Genomic DNA, 20,564 nt, shown 5'->3' on the forward strand with positions numbered 1-20,564 from the left:
ATGTCAAAGCCTTCTGAGTTTTAATAGGCAAGGAAAGCACCTTAGTTGGCAAATGTAAAAGTCTTCCAGAGTTTTAGTAGGTAAGGAAGGCACCTTTACAAGATAGCCTCCCAAGGCCTTTTAACAAACTTTGAACTTTCCAATATGGAAGATGTAAATATCCAACTTTACGTCGATCACAATGTAATATTTTTTTGAACATTTTTCAAAACGTCTCAATGTCTACCCTTGATGTCAAACTCCAAGCATGCACCCAAAATGCATCAAATGTACCTCACGCAAAGATTCCTACTATTAAAGAAAGGGCACCAAGCCAGCTACATGGAAATGGTGGGAAAACTTTGCATTGACAACACTTTGTGTGTTTCATGCAAGTCCTTAAAAACCATTACTCTGAGGGTTTGAACAGTTGGCCAACGAAAATACTCTTTACATTTCTTGCTTATACATCCCATATGAACTGTCTCCACTAAGACTATTAATTACTCATTACAGCATTACAGCATTTCGTTACTCAAAAGTCCATCCTGTACAAATGCAACACAGTTCCTAAACTTCTCTACAACATCTGCTCCCTCACAAGTATGATGATCTAAAAGCACCAGGATTCAAGCTGGTACAATACATAACTGGAGTAATATCACTATCTCTAACAAATATCTTGTCTTTCCAGTATTCATGTATATCTTTCACTCTTTTCATCCATGTATTCTTATCTGCAAGTGGATTAACTTCGACACCGATAGTAGTGCCAAACTCTCGAAATGCTAAGCGATATGCACTAGGATACTTCGTAAACAAGCCTGCTGAATAAAGCATCTCTGCCAAAATATCATATGCATTTATGAGATGGGAAATTGAGGACTTGAAAACTCGAGGGAAAGAAATCGTTTACTTACCAAGTGCTTGCAATGATGTAGTTGTGACTTGTCTTGCCCAATCCTCCGTGCCTAAATTATCAATACCACCTCCATCTAAGAACCAATGGCAGATCCATAGTGCTTCACCTAAATCCAAGGGATCCTGGCTTCTGTAATGCTTGTACTTATTCAACACAATCTTTTTCATTTGAGCTACTTCAGTGCTCAATATATCCTTAGATCTGGTACAATGGTGTGCTAAGATGCGGTATGTCATGTAGCCATCATATGGGTCCAAATTGCTGCAGTAGAATTAACAACCGTTGATCATGCACCAAAGCTTGTCATGCACGAGGAAGACAACACAAACAGAGTCTTCCCTTCCAAATGGAGGACTAAGCTTACCCTTCAGATAAGACCCAAGGTTTTGACAGGTCAATACTCATTTTCCAAAACATACGAGGCCTCTCCTTATGTACACTATGCACAAATCGAGGATGTACTGACTTTGCAAGCTGAATTGCGAGGTCATTGTAATGCTCATCACCACGAGCAATACTCATACGATTCAAAGCTGTTCCACAGAGCACAGTTGATCTTTATGAGCATACATTTGAAAACAAAAGAAGCCAATCCAACTGCAGCTTTCTTCTTCATTCTCTAAAGGAAATAAAAACCAAAAAGAAAAAAGAAAGGAAAGTCTTGTCCCCTTTACTTTGCTGTTGCAACCATCCTAAAATGTGCAGTTAGCCAGTATTCACAATCTCTTTTTTACATACAAAATCTATCAATGCCAACTTTATTGGTTCCCCCTTTTCAACATTTAAGTGTACAGAGTCATCAACCTAGAGAACACCACAAAAGCTCACTAGATTCTACATATGCTTTGGACTCATCCAGGTTAAAGGGCAGATTTTCACCCACTCTATCAGAACCTTAAAGCTTGTCTCTATTTGCAATTCTTTTTGGAAACTGATTGCCTCTCATACATCCTACTCATAGACAACCTGCAAAGGCAGATTGGTTGAAAGACCCTTTGCATAGCTTCACCCATCCATATCACAAAGGACTTTATCACAGGGAACTCTTCAGCTGCACTAATAGGAGTGGAACAAGTCTACTAAGTAGTCAAATGTAGACTACTTTCGGCATAGACAACCATAACTATGTTTGTTCCTGTGAGGACTCTCCACCAAATATTATCATCTGGTTTCAGCATTGTAATGCCATGAGAATGATGCAGTATACTACACACTCCCATTCCCTCCTTCCCCCTAAAATAGCCTCTCAGGACTATGGAGCTAGTTGAGGATGGTCATTTTCCTTGGAGAATGCAGCTGCTGCAATTTTTTGGCTCAGAGCAAAGAACTCATTAGGCCTGTACATCATCTATCTTATAAAGAGGAACCCATTGACTCCTTGAAGTTTTATCTATGGTGGAAGCTATGAGCCAATATCTCATGGCACAGCAAACAGGCATTCAGAGTCTGCACCATCCTGTCACCACACTAGAGGAGATGACAGTCATCTACTGACAGGGTAGTATGTATGAGCTCAGTGCTTCCATGCTGCCATTTAGTCCTCTGCTTGTAATTGGCATAAGTGCTCTACTTTTTGGTATCTTTTCCCATTTAGTCCTCGTCTCATTAATTGGCATAAGTCCTCTGCTTTTTGGTATCTTTTCTCACCCAACTGAACTGGCAACCTCCTATGGGCTTCATGATGGATCTTTGCTGGGCAAGTATATGAGAAAGATGGAGAAGACACAGAGAAGAGTGTGGGTTCTGGCAGCATCATATGAGCACACTCAGTATGTTAGTTGTAGGACAAAACAGAAGTAATTGAGCAACCTCCATAATAAGCAAACACCGATTGGAAGTGACCCATCACCGTATGAGAGCAACTGGAGAAAATCCGAGATTGTGGGAGTGAGCTTCCACAAAGTAGGTCATCCTATCAACGCCTGAAGCACTTCTAGGTGTACATCAATCCCTAATAGTGAAGGTAGCTTTGGTATCACACCATCCCAATGGACATCATCACTGCTTTAGGGCTAGGAAGATTTCTCTTACTATGGCTACCATCTCACAGAAGCTTTGCAGTTGGTACATGTCGTATGGCAGGCACCCAATGGCATGTGGGAGATCTGGTGAGCCAAAGGAGACGCAAAGACACTACCTAGGGGACTATCCTAATGCCCAAGGGATACAGAGGAGAGCCCTTGTGATGGTCTTCCGTGGCACAAATGAGACCATGGTTGCAACTTAAGGGGTTGTAGCTTGGGTCACAAAGATAGGCCCAGCATGTGACATGATGATTTTCAGAAGGGCCACTCCTTTCTCATCGTTGATCAGCATCCAAGGGGGATCCCCACTCCAATTACTTGCAAGAACAGTGCACTGAAGGACACTAACATAGATGGGAGCTGATTGCTAGTATTATTGCTGTGTACATTTGGATCTCATGGTGCATCATGCTATAGACCTCCAAGATGTCTCCACTACAAAGACTCTTTGGAGAATTTGGACAAAGATCATCCATACTCTCTATGGGAGATGGGAGATGCTGCAAGCTGGCTCTAAGAGGATGAAGAGGAGAGATGCCTTCCTGTGGACAAGGGATTGTTGGGAAAAAAGGCTTTCCGTGCCTTTTACGGTGTTTGGGTGTGTACACACCCTTACGCTTGTACCTCATATATATTATCAAAACCTAAAGTGGTACATCTTGTCATTGTACCAAACACTTTGTGTGTCGTGCTCTCACTGTTTCTACTCACTCTCCCTACTGTGAACTCTGCACTCAATCTAATCTGCACTCTGTCTTGATCCTTGCACATCAACTTCAATCTGGTATTAGAGCGGACAAGAGGTAGCTCAAGAGTGCATGTGTCTCAAGACAGTGAACGAGCATGAGCAGGTCGGGCAGGTCAACGTGTCCAAGCAGTGGTAGTCAGCAGCAAATGACAAATCAGACAAGTGGCGACCAAACATGGCATGTGTGCAGGCGTGGAGGTCCAGCGAGAGACAGGTTCAGCGGGTGACGGGGCCACGATTTGGCCCAGGCGGAGATCACACCTAGTCAACGTTTTGATAGCCTGATTTTTTCCGTATTTTTAAATTTCCTGCAATCGTTTTTATTTCTTCTCCCACTACCGTGTGTTCACATGCACAAGCACAATGTGCAATCTTGGCCTAAAAATTTGGGCCTTTTCTCGGATTTGGGGACTGTGATGCAAAGAAGGACAATTTGACCCAAAAATTGTAAAATCAGTGCACATCTGCCCAGGACATTTTGGGACTTTTTCACATTTTAGTGAAATTTCTTTAATTTCACTAAAATTGTGCACACCGGACCCAAGAAAATTGGGGCTTTTGCAAAATTTCTTCAATTTGTGCAACAATTGCTTGGTATATGCACTTGGGTACATGTATTGATGTAATCTGGATGGATTTCCTTTTGAAATTTGGGGCTCTTAACCAAAATTGTCAAATTTTGCTTGTGAATGCGTTTGGAACAGAAATTGCAAACAAATTTTGGGAAGTTCACATGTAATTGGTGCCTTGGCCTCTGAATGTGGCTGTAATTGCTTGTGGAGTGCAGTTGCAGACACTCTCTAATTCTAAAAGTCTATTTGCAGATCTGAAATTTCTGCAATTTTTTATTTTCACTGCTGGTTGGTACTTGCAATGTACCATGGTCACTTGTGTGACATTTGGGCTTACATTTGGTGACTTTTTGAGTCAATTTAGTGCTGCAAATTAGGGCCGGAAACAATGACGGCAGCAATCTTTTGCACATTAAGAAGCTTGAGGGTGCACATAATTTTGCAATATGGCAAAAACAGTGCTATAATGCCTTGGTGCAAAAGAAACAGGTGAAGCCCATCAAAGCAAAGGGAGTAAGACCAACAGGTATGGAACAACAAGAGTGGGATGATTTGGATGAGCTTGCACGCTCTACCATTGAGTTCTCAATGTCAGACAACTTGCTCTTTAACATTGAGAAGCTGAATTCAGCATATGGAATGTGGCAAAGACTTGAAGAATTGTATACTCAAAAAAGTGCAGCCATCAAGGTTTATTGGCTGAAAAAGTTAATGGACTTTCACAAGAAGGAAGTGTTAGCCAGTCATTTCCCAGACAATTAATGCCACATCAGCACAGTACGGCAGAGGAGGTGCCACATCATCGGTGCCACGTCAGCAGTGCAGTCGGACTGCACAAAAGGCCAGTTTTCTGCTGTCAGCTGCATTTAATGCAGCCGACCTGATGCTGTTATTTATTATTTCTTGGCTATTTATAGCCGGTTCTTGTGGCACACTTGATTATTCATTCTTCAGTGATTTCAGATTCTGATCTTGAAGATCTGTTGGCTGAGACAGGCTGACGGAGATCGAGGTCATCAAGTCGGAGATATACACAGATATTTCCTCTGCCCCCTTGCGTATTTCTGCAATCTTATACAGCATACTACACCGCAGATTTTCTGCATTTACACCGTCTCCTTTTCTCTCTCTCTCTCTTCTCTCTGTGTTCACTCTCTCTCAGTCTTTGTCCTACGCTTCCGCATCGCTGCACTCTAGCATGGTATCAGAGCGGTGAAGATGGACTGACTGAGGGCTGAACCTATCTAAAGAGGAGATTTCAACGCGACACAAGGTTGTGTTTCCAGGTTTCGAGGGCAAGCGGGAGGGCTGCGCATCGGATCAAGGCTGAAGCGAGCATGGGCGTGTGGGAAAGGAGTCTAATCGGTGAATTTGCTGCAAGTTATTGCTGTTCGAAGGGGAGGAAGGCTGCGTTTGAGGCCCTCCATTGCAGATTTTACTTTTTCACCGTCTCCGACAGGTGAAGAAGGTTTGGGCAGCGGAGGAATCAGTCCTAGAAGGCTGTGTTTTCACAGTCAAAGGGGGCTGCTTTTGCGTTTGTGCAGGTATTGCAGGTTAATATGTCTATAGAGACTTATTTGGAGTTCCAAGCGATCATGGACAAGAATGTGCCTATCCTACCGGCTCTCCCAACGGATCAAAAGCTTAATGGTGACAATTATTGCATCTAGCGGGTGATGATGATGGCCATTTTAGAGTCTTATGATTTGGCGGAACTGGTGATGAAGGAGATTAACAGGCCCTCGGTGAGGGATGAGTCCAAACTCTCTTCCAATCCTCCTGCGGAGTTGACCAAGGCCCAGTCTCATTGGGACAAACTGAATGCCAGGATTCGATCTTTTTTGTTTCTGTCTTGCACCACATCTGTGATAGCTCACATCGAGTACTTGACGGTGGCTCGTGAGATATAGCTAGAGCTCGACCAGATATACAACCAGATGACCCTAATGAAGAGGGTTTCTTTGGAGGTGCAAATGCGGACTTTGTCTGTGAATAAGTCTTCTTCGCTTCGGGAACACATCAACAAGCTTCGGCGGATTCAGATGCAGGTTCAAAATGCGGGAAAGCCTATTTTCTCTGAAGACATGGCGATCACTTTACTATTCCAGTTGCCGCCAAGATTCGGTACTTTTTATTCCGCTCTTATTGCTTCAGGGCGGGAGTCGACTCTTCAGTGGGAAGAGTTGGTTCCTATGGTCTTGGACTAGGAGGAACAATTGAAGGGACAGAATGCTTCCAAATCAAAGGCATTGATTGGTCAAGCCGCTCAGAAGAAGGGGAAGGACCAAAAGAAAAAGGAGGAGGACAACAAATCCAAGAAGGATAAGGAGAAGGAATCAACTTGCCATATTTGTGGAAAGACCAGTCATTGGAAGAAGGATTGCCCCGACAAAGACAAGAAGGATACCAAGAATAAGGACACGAAGGACTCTGGAGCGGTGGCTGCACCCTCATCAGCTGCTTTTCTACACTTAGCAGTCATTGACAACTCTACTCCGACAACTTCTGATGCTGATGACAGCTCCCTAGGCTCAAGAGTGGATTGTGGACAGTGGTGCCTCATGGCACGACTCCTTCTATTGGTGTTGCCCATTTGCGACCTTCATGTGGGCAGATTCTCATTGGAGACAGCTCTTCTGTGTCTATTGCTGCGCGGGGTGAGATGCAGCTTATTCCAGATGGACGTGGTGATACCCACACCTCTGAGGTGTTGCATATGCCAGGATTGGGGTATCATTTACTTTCGGTTCATAAGATTTGTGCTCTTGGCCTCTTGGTGGAGTTTGACAGTGATACTGTTGGAGTCCTTGATCGTGGATCAAGGAAGGTTCTCTCTGCAGGGTATGAGGAGAATGGAGTCTACAAATTGAAGTCTTTTTCAGCTCTTACTTCCCTTCTTCTTATTTCTCAGACATAGTCCAAGCTATGGCATGCTCGGTTTGGCCACCTGAACTGCGAGTACCTTCGAAAGGCATCGCGAGGATCGTTTGTCCACGGCTTGCCGGACATAGGGGTGAGCCATCAGCCATGTATCTCCTGCATTCGTGGGAAACTGCATTGGGATGTGATTCCCAACAAAGCTTCTAGGCAGTCTACTTCATCCATGGAGCTTATATCTACGGATCTTTGTGGCCCGACGAGGACGGAGTCCCTGAAGGGGAGCTTGTACTTCATGTTGATCGTAGATGACTACAGCAGGATGACTTGGGCCTATTTCTTGACTTTGAAGTCGGAGATTTTCTCTCATTTCAAGAATTGGCTTCTTTTTTAGGGCAATCATTTTGGCCGACAACTGAAGACCTTGCGTTCAGACAAGGGAGGTGAATTTATGTCTAATGAGTTTGCTCGTTTTTGTGCAAATAGGGGCATTCACTAGGAATTTGCTAACACCGACACTTCCTAAGAGAATGGCATTTTGAAGCGGAAGAACCGAAGTGTGATCAAGATGGCACGCACCATGATGGAGCACCGACAGACATCTCAGTTTCTGTGGGCCAAGACAATGGCTACTGCAATTTACATCCTTAATCGATCTCCCACTTCGGCCGTTGATAGGATGATACCTTCTGAGGCTTACTTTGAGACTAAGCCTGATGTCTCTTATTTCAGGATCTTTGGGTGTGACACTTATGTGCACATTCCAAAGACGCAGCGTGATAAGTTCGAGGCGGCTTCCCGACGACAGGTTTTTGTTGGCTATAGCTTCCAATCCCAAGGTTATCGTTTGTTTGATCCCGTTAAGCGGGATGTCTACACGAGCCGAAATGTGCGGTTCGTGAAAGTACCGACCACAGAGGGGGGTGAGGAGCACCCCGTCCTTGGAGATCCAGAGGAGAGTTGGGCTCCCAAGACAATTTCTTTGGAGCCAAAGCCTATTGATGAAGATTCTTCTTCGGATTCTGAGTCTTCTCTTCCACCAGCCACCCCCAAGGAGCTTCCGCCGGCGGATGTTCCCGAGTCTTCAGCAGATGGAGAGTGACGGGGTGAGGTTCGTTCTCCTCGTTGGGCCCGTGACACCCTCCGAGATTCAGGGATCGAGGGGGTCCCTGAGGACTGGAAACCGCACGATGGACCGCGGAGGTCACGGAGGAACTGGGCATATTCTTCGGAGCTTGTTTGCTCCAACTATTGTTTCCTGACCCGTGTTATGCAGGATTAAGAGCACACTTCAGTGAAGGAGGCTTTACAGTCTGATCATTGGTGGAAGGCCATGGAAGCCGAGTTGAAGGCTATTGAGAGGAATGGCACTTGGTCTCTTGTGCCTCGTCCCTCTCACAAGAAGGTGATTAGTGTCAAGTGGGTCTTCAAGACCAAGTACCTTAGCGATGGTTCTTTGGACAAGCACAAGGCTCGCCTTATTGCTAAAGGTTTTGCTCAACGCCCAGGCATTGATTTCCATGATACTTTTGCCCCCACTTCTCGTATGGCAACTATTCAAGCTGTTCTTGCCTTGGCTAGCCATAGGAAATGGCATGTTTATCAATTGGATGTGAAGTCGGCCTTTCTGAATGGTGACTTGCAAGAGGAGATCTATGTTGAGCAGCCTCCTGACTTTGGATCCTCAGATGGGAAAGTTTACAAGTTGAAGGCCTTGTATGGCCTCAAGCAGGCTCCGTGTCCATGGAACGAGAAGATTGACTCGTTTCTTCAATCGAAGTTGGGATATCGGCACTCCAAGGCCGATCCACAACTTTATGTGCACACTTCCGAGGTTGGTCCTGTGTTGTTTGTGTTGTATGTTGATGATTTGATTTTGACTAGGGATCATGCACAGAAGGTCCGAGAGACCAAGACAGCTTTATATCAGGCATTCGAGATGATGGATTTAGGGCTTCTTCATTTCTTCTTGGGTCACGAGATTTATCAGTCTCAGAGGGGGATTTTCATCTCTCAGCAGAGGTACATTCAGGAGCTCTTGGTGACTTTTGAGATGGAGACTTGTCGGCCCGTTACTACTCCTATGGATCCAAATTGGAAGGCCACTTCACACTCAAACTCTCTCGTGATGGATGCTTCACGCTACCGTCAGTTGATTGGATCCTTGATTTGGCTTCTCAACACTCGTGTTGATCTTTGTTTTGCTGTGGGTCTTTTGGTAGGGTTCATGATGGAACCCAAACAGATGCATTGGCAGGCTGCCCTAAGGATTCTTAGGTATTTGAGGGGAACCTCTAACTTAGGGATTTCTTATCGCGCAGGTACAGATGGTTCAGATCTGGTTCTTGCAGGTTGGAGTGACTCGGGTTGGGCTGGCGATATGGACCACCGACGGTCTACTACAGGCTACTGTTTTATCTTGGGTACAGGTGTTATCTCTTGGAGTAGCAAGAAGCAGCCCACGGTAGCCCTTTCTTCTACTGAGGCGGAGTATCAGGCTGCGTCTTCCACCACATGTGAGGTAGTGTGGCTTTGGAGATTGTTGGAGGAGCTTGGCTGCCCCCAGACTCGTCCTACTCTTCTGCAGTGTGACAATGAGAGTTGCATTGCCTTGGTACGGAATCCACTATTCCATGCCCGGACGAAGCACATTGAGATCCAATATCACTTCATCCGGAAGAAGCTTCTGGATGGGACCATTGATGTGGAGTATTGCAAGACGGAGGATAATCTTGCAGATTTGTTTACGAAGGCGCTTCCCCACGCTCTTCTTCGGTAGCATTCTAGATTCCTCCGTCTTTTCACCCGTCCAAGATCTGAGAGGGGGTGTTAGCCAGTCATTTCCTGGATAGTCAGTGCCACGCCAGCACAGTATGGCAAAGGAGGTGCCACGTCAGCGGTGCAGTCGGACTGCACAGTTGGCCAGTTTTTTGCTGTCGGCTGTATGTAATGCAGCCGAACTGATCCGATTATTTATTATTTCTTGGCTATTTATAGCCGGTTCTTGTGGCACACTTGATTATTCATTCTTCAGTGATTTCAGATTCTGATCTTGAAGATCTGTTGGCTGAGACAGACTGTGCTCAGGCTGACGGAGATCGAGGTCATCAAGTTGGAGACATACGCAGATATTGCCTCTGCCCCCTTGTGTATTTCTGCACTCTTATACATCATACTACACCGCAGATTTTCTGTGTTTACACTCTCTCCCTTTCTCTCTCTCTCTTCTCTCTATGTTCACTCTCTCTCAGTCTTTGTCCTACGCTTCCACATCGCTGCACTCTCACAAGAAGGTACAGCCATGTCTGTACATTTGAACGAGTTCAATTCCATTTTCAGTCAGCTGATTACTTTGGATTTCCATATTGATAATGAGTTCAAAGCTACTTTCCTACTATGCACTTTTCCTGAAAGTTGGGATACTTTTAGAACAGCCTTGAGTGACTCAAATGCTCAGCTATTATATTCTGATGTAAAGAGTTCTTCGCAAAAGGGAAGTTCTAAAAATAGAGCACGCAGCAAGTCTCATGGAAAAAATGCGGAGTGTAATCATTGTGGAAAGAAAGGGCACTACAAACGAGACTGTTTTCGATTGAAGAAAGAGACAGGCAAAAACAAAAACACTAAAGATAACAAGGCTGAGAAAAAGGACAGTCAACCTGCAAAGAAAAGCAGTGTGAAGATAGAAGAGGTAAACCTAGTCACTCATGAGAATGATAGTGACGATGATGTACTTCTTACTTCTTCTTTGAGTGCACATGCATTGATTGCAAATTCTGAGGGTGACATACACACTTGGATACTTGATTCAAGTGCGTCTTTTTATGTTACACCAATTCATGAGTGGTTTTCCAATGTCCACTTGGGGGATAATTATGCATGTAAAATTGCAAGCATGCAATGTGAAATTGGAATTTCAGCATGGCTCCGTGTTTGTTTTGCATAATGTGAGGCATGTACCTTAGCTCAAGAAGAGCTTGATAAACACAAGGCAACTAGATGATGAAGGCTATCACATCACCTTTGGGGATAGAAAATGGAAAATTTGTAAGGGCTCTTGCATTGTTGCCAAGAGCTCCAAAAGTGATACTTTGTATCCTTTGCATGTATCTAGCAGGCGTGACCATGAAGTCGCCATAACCGAGCAGCCAAGTGTTTCTTTGTGGCATAGCCAGTTGGGACACATGAGTCAAACTAGAATGAAAGTGCTTTCTCGCTTGGGTTATTTGCCATCTTTGAGGTATGCTGATTTGAACAGTGTGATCATTGTATTTATGGTAAGTATGCTCAAACGTCACATAACAATTTTCTCTCTCTAAAGTCTTCACCCTTAAAGTTGGTACATTCAAATGTATGTCAAATGCCAAGGTTATCTCTAGGGGGAAAGAAGTATTTCATTACCTTTGATGATGATGCCACACGCAAAGTATGGGTTTATCCACTCCACCATAAAGACGAGGCCTTCGAGAAATTGAAATTTTTCTTTGTACTTGTTGAAAGTCAGACCAGCAAGACATTAAAGTGTCTTCGCTCTGACAATGGTGGGGAATGTGTATCCAAAGCATTTTAGGAATTTTGTGGTAGCAAAGGGATTAAAAAGAAGCTCACCACCCCTTACAATCCACCCCAAAATGGTGTTGCAGAGCATATGAACAAGACCATTCAAGACAAGGTCCATACAATGTTGTCACATGCTGCTTTACCTCATGGATTTTGGACAAAGGCTATTATGACAACCATATACTTGATTAATCGATCACCAAACAAGACTTTTTTTAGGGGGGGACTCCCTCAAGAAGCATGGTCTGGCAAGCCATATTCATATGCTCACTTGAGAGTGTTTGGCTGTGAAGAATTCGTGCACATTCGCAAGGAAGAACGCAACAAACTTCAACTAAAGTCTTGTAAATGTATTTTCCTAGGATATGGTGATTAAGGTAAAAATTAAAATGGAGTATCAATTATGGAATTTCAAGAAAGAAGAGTAGTACGCAGCACAATGATGTTATCTTCCAGGAAGATCGCATGCACAAATAGCCTTAAAAAATAGAGGAGATCAGAAGGGTTGTATTCCGGGGGGATGTACCAATTGGATAGCAAAGGATGCCTGCTAGACAGCAGCAAATACCTGAAGTAAATGTCCTTGAAAATTCAAGGAATAATGCTGAAAATGATCAACAAGATATTACCCATGATGTATCACAATTTCAACAAGAACAAATACCTTTGGAATAACCAGAACCAGCAATACAGCATGCTGAACCTGCAAAACAGGAAGTTGTTAATGCAGATTTGCAAGTTGAAGAGCCAGCAAATCTTGACCATTGGGTCCGTAGGTTAACCAGAGTGCAAAGACAGCCAAACAAGTTTGTTCCTGGTGTCAATTATGTGGCTGATTATGCCATATTGATATATTGTGGTGAGTTGACATGCTTCCAAAAAGCAATGGATAGAAAAACAGCAAGAAATGGCATAATCTAGCTGTCAAAGATGAAATCTCTCATGAAAATTTGCACTTGGGATTTGGTGCATTTGCCTGAAGGGCAAAAAGCACTACCATGCAAATGGGTTTACAAAATGAAAGTCACTTACTGGTTCTTTGCCAAAGTGCAAGGCACGACTGGTTGCTAAAGGATACAAGCAAGAACATGGAATTGATTTTGATGAAATCTTTTCTCCTATAGTCAAAATGACTACTTTGCGAACCATCTTGGGCTTGGTTGAATCTGAAGATATGGAACTCATACAGATGGATGTCAAGACAGCCTTCTCACATGGCAATCTGTATGAGGAGATCTATATGCAACAGCCTGAGGGTTTTGTTACAAAGGGAAAAGAGCACAAGGTATGTAAACTCAACAAGAGTTTGTATGGGCTGAATCAGGCACCCCGCAAATGATATCATAAATTTGATACATTTATGTAATCTCAAGGATTCCATGGCTCTCAAGTTGATCATTCCTTATACACCAAGAAGGCCGCAAATGGCAATCTTATTCTCTTGGTTTTGTATGTGGATGGCATGCTAATTGTAGGCACGGATGTTCATGCCTTCGACTCCTTAAAGCAAAACTTACATTATAGCTTTGATATGAAGGATCTTGGCGAGGCCAATCACATTCTTGGCATGCGTATACTCAAGAACAGATTGAAGGGTCTTCTCTTTCTATCATAGCAAGAGTATATTACTAAGGTTTTGTAGTGTTTCAATATGGAGGGGAGAAAAGCCGTTGGTGTACCATTGCCTCCATATGTGAAACTTAATGTAGATGACAACCCTACATCTGATGATAAAAAGGTTGAGATGGCCAAGATTCCTTATACTTCAGTTGTTGGTAGCTTGATGTACACTATGATTGCTACACGTCCTGACATTGCATTTGCGGTGGGAGTGGTTAGCAGATACATGGCATATCCTGGCAAAAAGCATTGGCAAGAAGTGAAGGGCATCATGAGATACACGGCACAAAGGATTTGTGTATATGCTTTGGTAAGCATAAGTCATCTATTGTTGACTTCACGGATGCAAACTATGCTGATGATTCTAACTGCAGGAAGTCTACTCCTAAGATATATGTTCACGTTCACAAGGGAAGCAGTCTCTTGGATATCCAGGCTGCAAAAGTGTGGTGCATTGTCTACTACAAAGGCAAAGTATGTGGCCACCGCTAAGGCATGCAAAGAGGCTTTATGGCTTTCACGTCTGGTGAGAGAACTTGGTATTACAGAGGTTTCTATCCTCCATTGTGACAATCAGAGCGCTATCATACTAGCACGAAATCCTATCTTTCACGTAAAGACAAAGCACATACAAGTGAAGCATCATTTTATCAAGGATGTACTTAACAACGAAAGCATTGAGCTTGTCAAGGTACATACAAATAATAACCCTACAAACCTTCTTACGAAGGGTCTTCTAGTATAGCGGTTTGCTCATTGCCACCAAACGATGGGGGTTGGATCATTTATGTATATTTCAGTTTTGTATACACATAGACTTAGCCGATTCTTTCTCTACCTTCAGGCACGTTGCCTTTAGGTGGAAGGTTGTTGGGAATAAAGGATTTCCGTGCCTTTTACGATGCTCAAGTGTGCACGCACCCTTACACTTATACTTTATATATATTATCAAAACCTAAAGTGGTACATCTTGTCATTGTACCAAACATTTGTGTCGTGCTCTCACTCTTTCTACTCAAGCCTCACTCTCCCTACTCTCAACTCTGCACTCAAACTGATTCGCACTCTGTCTTGATCCTTGCACATCGACATCAAGGATTCCAGTACCTTTTTTCACACAACTCCTTAGATGATATGGCATTATAGGCCAACAAATTGGTTACTCACACAACCTTTGTATTTATGATGTACTTAGTTACTCTCCACAAGGTACTTTGTACTTTGTATCTCACCTCAGGAGGATTCTCTCTGAGGTATTATTAGTAGAAATCTCTTTTCCTTAGAAAAGAAAAAGAACAGTGCATACACTATTTAAACATAAAAACCCATTCACACCCCCAACCCCCCTTTCCTTTCTCTTTCCCCATTACTATTGTTACTTAATACATGTTAAGCAACAAAATGTGGCAACAAAAATTTAGAATCACATATCATCTGGATCAGCACAATAAGCAACACCCAAAGAAATCAGCTTTCATGCTATTCTAATGAGTGCATAAAATGAGGGATATCAAGATGGGCTAAGCTCCCATGCGGTAGTCCAAATTTCAAAACAAGGACAAGACCCCAACTTTGGCTTTACCAGTGATGCAAAGACCAGCAATTGTGGATTGGTTCGTGGTCATTGTACCTACAATGCCAAGGTAAATGTCCATGGCCATGATCTAGGCTTCAATGTCTTACTGTACCTGTTTGATACTTGAATTTGTTTCAAAAGAAAATTCTTCTTGTAGCTTCATGTAGGTATTATCCGTCTCTAGACTCTATGATCTGCATCTCTGGTTTGAAAAATAAACTATGCTTTTAGAATTTCACACTTAAGGTATTCCTCTCTCAGAGCATTAAGGCAACACATCGAATCAAAGAATGAAATTACAATCTTTATCCATTATGTTTTTTTTAAAAGGTTGGGATTCCATAGCTTGTAGTTAGCAATAGCTTATGGTTCCTTCTTATTCGCTTAAAGCTGGTAATATAGGGTACTCTCTTAAAGCATAAGGATTTTGGAACATTCCTTCCATACAGCACTATGTGATTTGGCAATGAAGTTTGAAGTGAGAATAGGCAACTCTACAAACCTAGAGTACTCACTCACATCCCTAGAGTGGTTCAGCACCCACATGGCTACACTAGCTAGGTCTACTAGCTATCTAGAGTTCAATACTTTTCATATGATGCCACTCACAAAACATGAACATAGCCTTTGCTGGCTGTCAACTACCTAGACACATGTGTGTGGAACATGTGCCTAGTGTCACATAGGACATGCAAATATTGCATTCTAGAGTGAAGGTGATGCCACACCTGGTGCATTGCTTGCCCGTTAAAGGAACGGTTACATTTATTGTGTAACTTGTTGGGAAACAAGCGCGAGGGATGACCGTCCGGGGGCCTTGGGCGCCCGAATGGGGTCAAGGGGAGCCTAGGAAGTAAGTGAGCTTAAAAATAGTATAACTCACCTGAAGTTTATGGCTAGTGGGGGAGTCACGATTTCGTGCTGGCTAGCAACTTCCTAGGTGTGGCTGGGTGGAGAGTCGAAGGGATCTCTCATGCTTCGTAAAGGAGAGCCGACAGAGTTCAGAGAGTGTCGACACAAGGGAATAAGCATATAGCACTGGTACTAGAGACACGCGATCTGAAGCCGAGCCACGCTAACTACCACTTCGGCCACGTCCCGTCCCACTGCACTAAAAAACGGTAAGCTTTAAATCACAACTTCTGTGATCGAAGACGGGCGACATGGTTGGTGTTTAGGGGCCAAGCGACCCCGTAATCTGATTGAGCCGGCGCCCGACTCTAAATGACCCGCAATTTGTCTGGGTCGTCGCTCGACTTCAAGCAACCTGTAATACGTCTCGGCCGTCGTCCGACTTCAGGCGACCAGTGACATGTGGCCAGTAGCGTTTTTTATTTTTTGCCCATATCCTCTTCAGGCGACCTTGTAAAATGTGGCCAGATGCGTTTTTTTTTTCTCTTGGCAGAAAACACGACTGGGTTGGTCACATTGACCGACATGCTTTGTTCTTACGTAACCTGCACTCAACCACTACAGATTGGAGGAAAGCCGCACTGTTCCTTACGTTCTTTCTACCACTGAACTATAAAGGCCATCGACATCTATCCTACCTTTGTAGTCAGGGAAGTACCCACCTTTGTCTGCAAATTTCTTATATTTTCCTTCCGATTCCAATGTATTGATGGGGGAAAAAGGAAGAGAGGAGGCAATGGAAGACTCTAGTTCCGGGGACCACCCTATGGTGGATCCCCATAAAACTGAAGTGCAAGAAGAACATTGGGAAGAATTTTTTGCTACACGAGAACAATTTGATGATCTAACTGCTCATGTGCAACCACAGAGGGTTCAAATGGAGCTGCTAACTCAAGCACTCACCAAAGTAAAATCCCAATTACCCTTATTACTAGAAAGAGATAAAGGTAAGGTACAGACCTCAGATATTCCATCTTCATCGAAAGATCTAGATGTGACTATGCAAGACCCTAGGGAACCCTACCAAAAGCTGAGGGATAACCTAGTGTTAAAAGATATGAAATCCCCTCAGTTTCATGGGAAGAAAAAAGACAGAAATAAAGACACTATCTTTAATTTCCTCCAAAAATGGGAAGATTTACACAAATTAAAGAATACTCCACCACATCTTCAAGCACTGGAGGCTACTTTAACCTTGGGGCCAAAGGCATATAAATGGTGGAGAACTTTAAAGGATGCAAATAAAATACCTGAAACTTGGACTCAATTTGAATCGGTCTTTTTGAAAGAATTCCTTCTTGAAAATGAAATGGAAAGAAATTGGAAAGATTGGGATTTTGTCAAACAAAAGGGAAGATCTTTGCTGACATATCTCGAGGCGTATCGTGAGATAATCCTCAAATTGGAAGGAAAAGATGAATTTCAAAAGACGAGGATTCATAAGGGGACTAGATAAAGCCTGTAAAAAGGAAGTGAAAAGGAGTTCACCTAAAGACGCTTGAAGAGGCAATTAAATTTGCATTAATCAATGAAGATAATGCGCGTCTAGGTGCACTCACTAGTCTCACTAATACGGAGCCCAAGACTAAGGAATTTGAAGCCTCAAAATTTATAGGCAAATCTAAAAGGAAAATGTCATTCCTTAAGGGTAAGAAACAACCCTTGAAAAGAAACAATATGTAAGGCCGAAGTTAAGTCAAGATGACTTTGATAAGGCCAAAAAAGAAAGGCTATGTTTCAATTGCTTATCCCCTAACCATGCTGCTTGAAATTGCCCTCAAAGAAAGAAGAGGGAAGATAAAGGAAAGGATAAGGACAAGGGCAAGGGAAAAGAGAAACAAATCCATGTAGTGCACACCTTGGAATTAAAGGGGCATGAAAAGTATAAATCTTTAGAGGTCTTGCACAAGGATGTACAACACAGGTGTTGTATGTCAACTTCTATGTGGCAGCCTACTTTCGGGCCACATGATTTAGTTAGAGTGCATGGATTGATAGCTGGAAGGAGGGTTAGAGTCATGATTGATGACTCTGCCAGCCACAACTTCATAAATTATGCACTTGTCAAAAAATTGAAACTTCCTCAACAAAAGAGTGAGCATCAATATGTTGTTCGTATGATGCAAGGTCAGGATAATAAAATATGGGATACAATGGTATCCAATTTGGAAATCGAGATCCAAGGATATAAAGATAAGCTTGATTTCCAAATTATGAATATAGAAAGAGCCGATATTGCTTTAGGGAGGGAGTGGCTATGGGGATTGGAACTATCCTTAAAGCGTAGTTATCATCATAATACACTAGAATTTGAAAGGGATGGCAAGACTTTTGTGATTCAAGGTGAATATGAAGTATCTGATAACCCTTTGATGTGTTCCCTTGAAGTTCAGAAGCTGATAAAGAAGGAAGCTTGTGTTAGTGATGTCAGATTCTGGTCTGGCCAATCGGACTGCCACATGGCAGTCCGACCTGTTACTGCATTTAATGCAGCCGACCTGCCTATTTCTGGCACCTATTCTGTGGCTATTTATAGCCAATATCCAGCAGTCTTCTCCCACTTCTGAGCAGGTTTCTGGCTAGAGATTCGTGCAGATTACGTCTCTGTTTGCATATTTCAGGTTGGAGATCGTGCAGACTGCAGCGGACTTCGAGGTGAACAGCTTGCATCGTCGAGGTGGAGACACACAGTCCTACGCACTGCGCCCATGTACATATCTGCGTATCTTTGTATACAGCACACTTATACAGCAGATCTTCATCTTCCACTGTCTCTTTCTCTCTCTTCTCTCTGCGTTCTCTCTCTCTCAGTCTTGGTCCCATGCTTCCGCATCGCTGCACTCTGACATGGTATCAGAGCAGTGTAGAAGGGTTGGCTGAGTGAAGAACCAACCTGAAGAGGAGTTTCCATCGCGACACAAGGCTGCGTTTCCAACGTTTGAGGGCAAGCGGGAGAGCTGCGCCTCGGAACAAGGCTGAAGCAAGCGTGGGCACGCGGGAAAGGAGTCCAGTTGGTGGATTTGCTGGTGTTTGCTGCTGTTTGAAGAGGAGGAAGGCTGAGTTTTCAGTCTTCAAGTGCACATTTTACTTTTTCATCGCCTCCGGCGCATGAAGAAGGTTCGGGACGCGGAAGAAAGAGCCCTAGCAAGCTGCGTTTTCACAGTCAGAGGGGGCTGCTTTTGCGTTTGTGAAGGCATTACAGGTGAAGATGTCTATAGAGATTGACTTGGAGTTCCAGACGATCATGGACCGAAAGGTGCCTGTCTTACCGGCTCTTTCCGCAGATCAAAAGCTCGATGGCGACAATTACCGCATTTGGCACGTGATGATGTTGGCCATCCTTGAGTCCTACGATTTGGCGGAGCTTGTCCAGGAGGAGATCGACCGGCCCTCGGTGAGAGATGAGTCCAAACTCTCTTCCGATGCTCGTGCGGAGTTGGCCAAGGCACAGTCTCACTGGGACAAACTGAATGCCCGGATTCGTTCTTTCCTTTTTCTGTCTTGTACTACAGCCGTGATAGCCCACATCGAGCACTTGACGATGGCTCGAGAGATATGGCTGGAGCTTGATCAGATGTATAACCGGATGACCCTTATGAAGTGGGTTTCTTTAGAGGTGCAGATGCGGACCTTGTCCGTGAACAAGTCTTCTTTGTTGCGGGAGCACATCAACAAGCTTAGATAGCTTCAGATGCAAGTTCAGAATGCGGGGAAGCCGATTTACTCCGAAGACATGGCGATCACACTTTTGTCCCACTTGCCGCTACGATTCGGTGCTTTCTACTCCGCCCTTAGTGCTTCGGGATGTGAGTCTACTCTTCGGTGGGAAGAGCTAGTTCCTATGGTCTTGGACCAAGAGGAACAACTGAAGGGACAGCATGCTTCCAAGTCGGAAGCCTTGACAGGTCAAGCCTCTCAGAAGAAGGGGAAGGACCAAAAGAAGAAGAGAAGGAAAAGGACAAAGAATCCACATGCCATATTCGTGGAAAGACTGGCCATTGGAAGAAGGATTGTCCTGACAAAGACAAGAAGGACATCAACAAGAAGGACACAAAGGATTCTGGAGCGGTGGTTGCACCCTCATCAGCTGCGTTTCTTCATCTGGCTGTCATTGAGGACTCTACACCAAATGCTTCTAATGCTGCGATGACAGCTCCCTAGGCTCGAGAGTGGATCGTTGACAGTGGTGCCTCCTGGCACATGACTCCTTCATCAGTTGGTGTTGCCCAGTTGCGACCTTCGCGTGGGCAGATTCTCATTGGAGATAGCTCTTCGGTGTCTATTGCAGGACGGGGTGAGATGTAGCTTATTCCAAATGGGCGTGGTGGTACCCATACCTCCGAGGTCTTGCATGTGCCAGGTTTAGGGTATCATCTACTTTCAAGTCATAAGATTTGTTCCCTTGGACTTTTGGTGGAGTTTGACAGTGATTCGGTGCGAGTCCTTGATCGTGCGTCAAGGAAGGTTCTCTCATCGGGATATGAGGAGAACGGCATCTACAAATTGACGTCTTCTACCGCCCTCCCTACTCTTCTTCTTACCTCTCACACACAGTCAGAGCTATGGCATGCTCAGTTTGGTCACCTCAACTATGATTATCTTCAGAGGGCGTCACGTGGACAGCTTGTTCGAGGGTTGCCGGACATAGTGGTGAGCCAGCAGCCATGTGTCTCCTGCATTCGTGGGAAGCAGCATAGGGATGCCATTCCCAACAAAGCTTCGCGGCGGTCTACTTCACCAATGGAGCTTATATCTACGGATCTTTGTGGCCCTA

At 44.0% G+C, this 20,564-nt stretch overlaps 1 protein-coding gene across 2 annotated transcripts in view; it reads right to left on the bottom strand.

Annotated features, from left to right (window-relative positions):
* Positions 1-270: 270 nt before the first annotated feature.
* Positions 271-20,564, bottom strand: part of LOC148016309 (uncharacterized) — a 75,172-nt gene continuing 54,878 nt past the window's right edge. For both annotated transcript variants that reach the window (XM_087664117.1, XM_087664118.1), the window contains exons 3-5: positions 1,266-1,434; positions 900-1,162; positions 271-821 (exon numbers count right to left, since the gene is read on the bottom strand). In XM_087664117.1, the coding sequence (XP_087520243.1) occupies positions 577-821; positions 900-1,162; positions 1,266-1,434 (677 nt within the window). In that variant the 3' untranslated portion in view covers positions 271-576. The remainder of the gene's footprint in view (positions 822-899; positions 1,163-1,265; positions 1,435-20,564) is intronic.

The sequence above is a fragment of the Lygodium microphyllum genome, chromosome 23, assembly GCF_053477565.2.
Source record: "Lygodium microphyllum isolate KBCC chromosome 23, Lygodium_microphyllum_v1.1.10, whole genome shotgun sequence".
NCBI lineage: Eukaryota > Viridiplantae > Streptophyta > Polypodiopsida > Schizaeales > Lygodiaceae > Lygodium > Lygodium microphyllum.